The sequence below is a fragment of the Gekko japonicus genome, unplaced genomic scaffold, assembly GCF_001447785.1.
Source record: "Gekko japonicus isolate JY-2015 unplaced genomic scaffold, Gekko_japonicus_V1.1 scaffold3303, whole genome shotgun sequence".
NCBI lineage: Eukaryota > Metazoa > Chordata > Lepidosauria > Squamata > Gekkonidae > Gekko > Gekko japonicus.
In genome coordinates this window covers 49489-58093 of record NW_015162573.1, presented here as the reverse complement: position 1 = coordinate 58093, position 8605 = coordinate 49489, and the positions used below count along the sequence as shown (strand labels likewise).

At 48.7% G+C, this 8605-nt stretch overlaps 1 protein-coding gene across 1 annotated transcript in view; it reads right to left on the bottom strand.

The window, feature by feature from the left end:
• The window catches only part of CTNNAL1 (catenin alpha-like 1), a 55579-nt gene extending 46996 nt beyond the window's left edge, over positions 1-8583 (bottom strand). Inside the window, exon 1 of the mRNA XM_015406427.1 lies at positions 8198-8583. Coding sequence (XP_015261913.1) covers positions 8198-8583 — 386 coding nt within the window. The remainder of the gene's footprint in view (positions 1-8197) is intronic.
• Between the last annotated feature and the right edge of the window lie 22 nt (positions 8584-8605).

The following is an 8605-nucleotide window of genomic DNA, read 5'->3' as shown; positions in this document are numbered from 1 at the left end:
GGATGGCAAAGGATGAGATGGTTAGACAGTGTCACAGATGCAACGAACATGAAGTTGAGCCAACTTCAGAGGACGGCGGAAGACCGGAAGGCCTGGCGTGATCTGGTCCATGGGGTTGCGAAGAGTCGGACTCGACTGTGCGACTGAACAACAACAACAACAAATTCTTCTCTTATTGCAAGGAAAGATTTTAATGCATACTCTTCTCATAATAGGCTGAAAAATCAATACTCGTTAACTGTTTGTAAGTTCACGCAGTAAGTGCAACTATATGGTAGAATGAAGTTATTTTATCCACTAAAGTATCCTCAGGGACAAACTATATTGATATTAGATTCAGGTGGGTAGCCGGGGAGATAACGCTACACAGCCAATGGCCCCACTTCAACGAAGAAGCAGCATGTAAGGCCACCTCCACGCTTGAGAGGAGACGGAGGGCGCGTCACGGCAGGGTCTCAGTTAATTACTCTCAGTATCCCACAATTCAGGATATGTCTGCCCCTCCTTCTCCAATCCTGACATATTTATTTCCTTCGTTGTGTTTTCCCATGGAATTAAACCCAAACAAATGGTGACCATAGAAACTAAGCTTGCTATTCCTGTTTAGTCCTTGAATCTGTTAAACATCTTCATTATGCTGTATTGTAATTTACCACTCACCCACTACCTATAGGAGCTGCAGTGGCTCAAGTGGCTAAGACGCTGAACTGCGGGCTGTGGAAAGTCAGTAGTTCAGCAGTTCAAGACCTGAGTTGCCGCATGATGGAGTGAGCTCCCGTCTCTGGTTCCAGCTCCTGCCAACCTAGCAGATCGAAAGCAAGAAATTGCAAGTAGATCAATAGGTACCACTTCGGTGGGAAGGGAACAGCGTTCCGTGCGCCTTGGTGTTTAGTCCTGCCGGCCACAGGACCACGGAAACGTCTTCGGACAGCGCTGGCTCTTCGGCTTGGAAACGGAGATGAGCACCACAACCCTAGAGTCGGATTCGACTGGCTTTCGAGCAAGGGGAACCTTCACCTTTACCTTATACTACCTATATGGGTGAATTGGTCATTTCCATGTCATTGTGTCTGAAGAAACATGCGAGCACACGAAAGCTTATTCCTTGAATAAAATGTTGCTAGTCTTAAAGGTGCCCCTGGACTCAAACTCTGTCATATTGATATTAGTTTCCAAGAGTAGCTGTTTTGGTCTGTAGTAGAACCACCAGATTTGAGTGCAGTAGAGTCAGCTCTGCTGCCATTGCGGGGGGGGGGGGGGGGGGGGGGGGCTTTCTCTTCATCTCCTAGCCTGAGAGTCTCACTTTGGATCCGCTCTCCTGCTGCTTTGCTGGGAATGTGAACCCGTTAGCTTAAGCCGCTGTAACTAATCCCCTGATTGGCTCGACCTAGGCAGGGGACCCCACTTCGAACCCCGTTTATCTAGTATTCCCTTCCCACCTTTAGGATTAGTTCCGACACTGAATGTATGCACAGATGACTTGCCTTTACTGTACTCGATAAACTTGGAACCTTTATGAAGGACCGTTGTTGAGAACTGAGTGCTGCGAGACTCTGACAGTTGCAGCCCCTTAGAGACAAACCAGTTTCACGGTATGAATCTCTGAGAGTTTTGACTCTTGAAAGTTCATATCCTGAAAATCTGGTTGGCCGCTAAGGCGATGCTGGACTCGACTCTAGATGTACTGGTGTTGTAGTACAGCAGAACAACCCAGGAGGGCAGCTTTAGAATGAAACAGGATCGTAATCCATTGCAAAGGTTATCACCTGCTCTTACTGCACTGCCTTATAACCTGTGATCCACTCTCTGTATGGTTCACCTTAGAGAGCCCGTGGTTTGCATTGTTCTCTAATTCTGTAATCCTGCCCAACCGCATCGTTGTTGGGTCACCCTCGGCTGCCTGACTGCACTGTTCGTATCCTGCAATCCACCGTGAGAATTAGCAAGAAAGGTAAAAAGTAAAGGTAAAGGGTTCCCTTGCTCGAAAGCCAGTCGAGTCCGACTCTAGGGTTGCGGTGCGCATCTCCGTTTCCAAGCCAAAGAGCCAGCACTATCCGAAGGCGCTTCTGTGGTCATGTGGCCGGCATGACTAAACACCAAGGCGCACAGAACGCTGTTACCTTCCCACCAAAGTGGTACCTACTGATCTACTTGCAATTTCTTGCTTTCAAACAGCTAGGTTGGCAGGAGCTGGAACTAGAGACGGGAGCTCACTCCGTCATGCGGCACACCCGGGTCTCGAACTGCTGAACTACCAACCTTCCACAGCCTGCAGTTCAGTGTCTTAACCACTTGAGCCACCGCAGCAAGAAAGGCAGACTATAAATAAAGTAGATGAAATAAAGTAAAATAAAATAAGAGTGCAAACAATTAAAAATGAATCGTTATCCCCCATCAAGCAGCCCCAGGTTTAAATCTCCCAACTCTAAACATCATAAAAGTTGAAGGGGGTGTGTGTCATTTTGAATGGTTTATTTGAGGTTTTATGGAACTGAAGCTTCTCATCGCTAAACTAGTTGGATGCATTTAACCCAGGTATCTGAAGATGTGTGCGCGCAAAACACAAATGCTTCTACCCAGGATTAAACCTTGTTGGACTTAAAAGTGCCACTGGACTCAAACTTTGTTCAAGTGACTACATCGTTGGTGAAACAGAATACGTGTACAGCACACACCCCAAAAGTGCATAGCCTAATTAAGTAAAGTATTTATAGCTACTATATATAAAATCACATGCTACAAGTTTATATGGATGATCATGCCAAACGTATTTCTAGGAGCCTATTTGTTATGTGAGCAACAGTTAATAGGGAAAATTTTTCTCAAACAAGGTCTCCTTGCACAGCATCAGCAGACCAGAGAACGGTATCAGAACTTGTTTATATGATCTGTTATCCTGGGATAATCACTAACCTCCTCAGGCCATGCCTCGGATTTGTTACTACAGTGTGGAGAGCCAGGGGGGTCAGAGTGTCAGGCTAAGATCTGCAAAACCCAGGCCCCTGCCACACAGCAGGGAAAACACTGGGCAAAGCGCAGCTTCTAAAAGCCGCACCAAAAAAGAGATGCCACGGCGGGATCCCACAATCCTGAGCTGCGGCGCCGTTGCTCCCCGGCACGATCAGATGCCGGGGAGGAAGAGACGAGTGGGAGGGGGAGGCTGCCGAACTGCGCATGCTCGAGCATGTGCAGTACGGCCGGGGATGCGCCGGCAAAAAGACGCGCCGGCGATCCCACGGCCGGCAGTGGGTTTTGGCCGGGAGGGGCGGATTGGGAACGGGCTGGGAACGGGCGCAGCACGATTCCCAGATGTTGCTGTGGGATCGCGCCCGTTTGCTGCGGCCCCAATCCGTCCCTCTCCCGGCCCAAACCGTCTAGTGTGAACAGGGCCTCAGGTTCGAATCCCCACTCTGCTACAGAAACCTGCCAGTGACCCTGGGCCAGTCACACACTCTCAGCCTAACCAACCGCACAGCATACAATAGGGAAGGGGGCATCACGGGTGTCTCCCTAAGCCTCAGGGATGAGGGGCACAATAACAACGTACTAAAGAAAGAGAAAACAGGATGCATTCAAGGTGCAAAATGCAAGGATGCTGTGAGAAACAAAAAACAAGAAATCCAGCAAGGCTTCTTACTTTCCCACCCCTTGTAAAGTATACAAACGTTGCCAACAGAGCAGCAGCCCAGTTTAAGAGCAATGACTGACACATGCAAAACAGCAAGTGTGTGCTCTCCTTGCCCATTAAGGTCACATCTAAACAAGGCAAGATCTGCACACAGGACAGAATTAGATGGTTGAGTGGGATGTACCATTTCAAATGGGGGGGGCATTTTTGATAGATTCTGTACTCCTTGCAAGTGGCACAATAAAGAGGAATGTCCTTCTCCCGGCTGTGCTAGTTTCCTATTTGCTAGGAAACTGATTTTTTTTTTACATACATACATACAGGAATATTTAAAATAGAGGACACAGACTGCGGAGGGCCCCAGAGGATTTATTTCTCTAAGATATAGTGGAACCTATAGACAATGACTTATTACAGCTTTCTTTGAAAGACTTGCAGTGTATGATTCAAAACACAGTCGGTATGGCTGTAAAAATCATTGTTGACGAAATCCTCTACCCTGCACAAAATGAAATGGAAATACTGGTGTATCAGGCCTCAACTAAGAAGGAGATATGGAAAGAGGAGAAATAGAGGAAACCTACAATCAAGTTGACAGGATCTACAGGAAGGAGTCTGCACTTACAAAGAGAAATAAAGTTGCTATAAAAGTGCATCAGAGACTTTATAAAAGAATCATTGCTGATGAAATTTCCAAAATAATGAGTCACACACCACCCCAAAGAGAGCAAAGAAACCAATACATGGAACTACAAACCATCTCCAAGACTGAGTACAGATGGCTACTTCCAGAAGACAATGTATACACTTATAAGGGGAAAAGACATAGAATTAAGATATTAAAACTTAAGAGGAGAAATCAAGAGATCAAGGAAAAGAGGACAGTCATAAAAAGGATGGGAAAATTCTCAGGGAATTTCTGAGATTTATAATGGAGTAAGATCCTAATATATTTGCTTCCAGAAGAAAATAAAGAACTATGCATCTCTATATACCCAATGAAATAACTTTGATAAATTACTTAGACAAAGTCCATATTAGTAGAAAGTAAGAAACTGCTAATCCACATATTTGCAAATATTATATGATACCATAAGGTGGGGAAATGATATAGATTTTGATAATGTATGAGGTAGTTTAATAGGAGGAAAGAATGATATGGAATATTGTTTGTTGTTGTTGTTCAGTCGCACAGTCGAGTCCGACTCTTCGCGACCCCATGGACCAGATCACGTCAGGCCTTCCGGTCTTCCGCCGTCCTCTGAAGTGTGCTCAATTTCATGTTCGTTGCATCTATGACACTGTCTAACCATCTCAGCCTTTGCCGTCCCCGTCTTCTTTGACCTTCAATCTTTCCCAGTATGGAATATTGTACCCCAATTTTATGTTTTTTGCTTGTTTTGAAAATAAAGAAGTTTTTTAAAAAGGAATATTTAAAATGCAATCTTTCACCCAAGGTACATAATGGTACAGTCCATTTTACTGTACTTCCTATAACAAATTCAAGAAGACTCTGACAAGCAGGATACTGGTAAAAGGCTCCCACCACTTGACAAAACAGAGGGGAGCCAGAATACACCATGGCGAGTCTATGATGTTCACCATCCCACAGAGAACCCATCACCTCCAGGGCGTCTGAGGACATGAGCCCCTACTCACAGAAGGTCCTGTTGAAACAGACTCTGAAAAGATGCCACAGGGATTCCACGGGGGTACTTGTGGCAGCGTGTCACAGCAAAACACAAGAAGGTGGCTCGGGATGCCATTTAAAGACTAACAGATGCACTGACGAATTTGAATGATGGAGTAGCACGTTCACTAAAAGCAGCACGGCCCCCAGGTAGCGTGGCTTTTCCTCCACATGGGTCCCCCCAACTCTTGGCATCTTTTTTTTTTTTTTGCAATTTTGTATTTAAATTACAGAAAGTATGTATCAATATATGAAAGAAAACACTACGATCTTATACACTAACCTCCCCCCCCCCAAATCAAGAATTTTATTTAGTTATTTCAGGCTATTTGAATGCAGTCTGAGACAGCTTACAAAATAAGACATACTAAAAGCATAAAACATTTAAAATCCTTCATACAACCACCAACCGGAGCATAAAGACATTGATGATCATTAAGCAGTTTAAAACACGCACCCGTTTCCAGAGGACAGTGCACTCTTGACATGGAGGCCAAGCGCCAGCCCCTCCGGCACGGGTGCCGCTCAGGGCCCACATCCAGCCGTGCTCCAGCCCCCAAAGCCAAACTGTAGTGCCAGCTCCGGTCCCAAGTTTGGACCCCTCCACTGCTAGTAACAGATCCCAGGAAACGAGACGAGAAAACCCACCGGATTTGGAGACAGTCGCCCAAGCCCCTGGCTGGTCCCCAACAGACAATTACAGGCAACTCTTTCTTCCTTGTCTGTAAACTAACCAAGCCCTGGCCTGGACAGCGCAGACTAGCCCAATCCGGCCAGATCACGGGAGCTAAGGAGGGCCAGCACTTGTTCTAGTACTTGGATGGGAGACCTCCCTGGGAAGCCAGGAATACTGCTTGCTACAGAGGGGCAGGCAAATGGCAGAACACCCCAGCTCATCCCTTGCCCCGAAAACCCTTTGGGGTCGCCATAAATTGTCTGCAACTTGATGGAAAAAACACCTGCACCTACACACACAAATTAATCGCTAGGAAGACTTCTCACAGGGTTACATTAAACTACCCTCAGGCCCTACATCTGTCTAGTTCTCTGGATGTCATGAAGATGCACGGAGGGCTTGAAGGAATCTAAAAAGGTGTCCGGTGCCAAAGCCTCATGGTAGACGGACAGGGCAGTCCTAAGTCCAATAGGCTTAGAAGGGCTTAACTCTGCTTTGGAGTGCACCCGTGATGATGGCCTTATCTAAAACGAAGCAAGAATAATCTGGTTGTCTCTCAACTGCAGACCTGTCTACACAATGCCCCAGATAGAAGAAGGGGCAAATAGGGAGAGGGGTTTTTTTAATTTAACATCCTAACAGTAGGCCTTATCAGTTCATAGAACCACGGAGCTGGAAGGGGCCATAAAGGCCATGTAGGGTCAGCCTAGAGCATCCCTGACAAGACGTGTTTGTCCAGCCGCTGCTTAAAGACTGCCGGGGGGGGGAGCTCACCCCCTCCCCAGGAAGCCGATTCCACCGTCGCACAACTCTGACTGACAAAAAGGTTTTCTCCTGATATCCCGCTGGTACCTTCCCGCCCTTAATTTAAACCCATTCTTGTGAGTCCCCCTGTCCTCCGCTGCCAAGAGGAACAGCTCCCTGCCCTCCTCGAAGGGACACAGCCCTTCACATACTCCAAGAGAGCCACCGTGGTCCCCCCCTCAGCACTTACCAGGAGCCCACATGACCTTACCCAAGAGCAATGTTCCCTCTAAGCTGTTGAGTCTTGTGAGCAAAAATTCTACTTTGTGAGCTACTGGCATTAAGGTTGTGAGCAAGTGATTTGGCTACTGCATAAATTAGTTTGTTCTGGAGCCATCCTTCCTGAGCTAAGACAAAAACGTGTGACCTGGAGGCTAAAAAACTGTGAGCTAGCTCACACTAACTCACACTAACCACTGGGTTTTTCAAGGTTTTCATTTTTATGGATACAAAAGCTGTATGCACATGCTAAATATGCATGTTGTCCCCGTCCACACAACATGGCACGTGTGGGTATGAGGAGTGCCACCATGGACTCTCCCAAAATGCATGGTTGCCCAGCTCCTTGTCCAGGTGAACGTAATGTCCGGGCTGGTGACGAAGTAAAATACTTTCCCAGGCCAAGTAACATTTCCTTCTGGCCCTGACCTGGGTAGCCCAGGCCAGCCTGATTCCGTCGGATCTCGGAAGTGAAGCAGGGCCAGCCTTTGGCAAGTATGCGGATGGGAGACCTCCTTGGAATGCCAGAGGCAGAAGGCAGGGGCAGGCTTTGCTCAGCCACCTCTCTGAACCTGTCACCAGAGGCCACCATGACTTCCAGGTGCAAAAACACAGCCCGTATTCTGCAGAGCTTTTAAGCCCTGTTTGCATAACTTTCAGAAATGAACACATTCAGCAAGAACAAACGTTTCCAACTTTCAGTCTCAAATATGTTTTTGTGAAAAGTTTTGGCTTTGATTTTCCACTCTTGCTGGCTGGAAACAGAGATGCTTGCACTTCACTGCATACCCACAGACTTACAGCATTAACACAGCGATTCAAGAGTCTTCCACCTCCTCAGCCCCCAGAACTTCAGTCCTCCTTTCTTAAGGAGCTGCCCTCCAGGGCGCAGTCCTCTCTGACCTGAAAGGAAGAGCGCACCCACCTTCCCACCTGTGGAAATCTGCCCCTGGATCCGACCTAGCCGGTGTTCTGCGGGAGCCCTTCCCAGGAGACGGTTATAAATGTAACCACATTCACAAGTTGGGAGTCCATCTGGCAGGTACCCAAACAAACTTGTCTAGGATGGGGGTGTGGTGTGGTGTGTTCCCCCCCCCTCAGGCCTTCCACATGAAGGCCTCCCTAGCTGCTGCGGTGGCCCCTGGCAAAGGCCAAGCCCCAAGGGGGTGCCAGGCCCTGCCTTGGATCCAGGCCACCCAGGGCGGCCCGCGTTGCGCCTGGAGAGGGGCCCAGGGACTCCCGGGGGCGGCTGGGACTGACGGGGCGAGCCAGGTCACTATAGGAGGTAATGGCCAGATCCTCGGCTGCGAGGCCGCCAAGGCTCCCCCTCTCCCCCTCCATTCGGCCCGCAGGCCAGGCCAGGCCAGGCGAGGGAGGCCCCGTCTGCGAAGGCAGGCAGCCTTCCTCCTCCTCCTCCTCCTCCTCCTCCTCCTCGCCCCACGGGGGTCCGGGAGGCAGCTGCAGGCGACCTTGCGGGGCCCTGGCGCAGAAACGCTCGGCCTCCAGCGGCCAGGAGGGGAGAGGAGCGGAAGCCGCGGGCGGGCAGGCAGGCGGGCGAAGCGGCATGGCGCCTCTCCTCTCCTCTCCA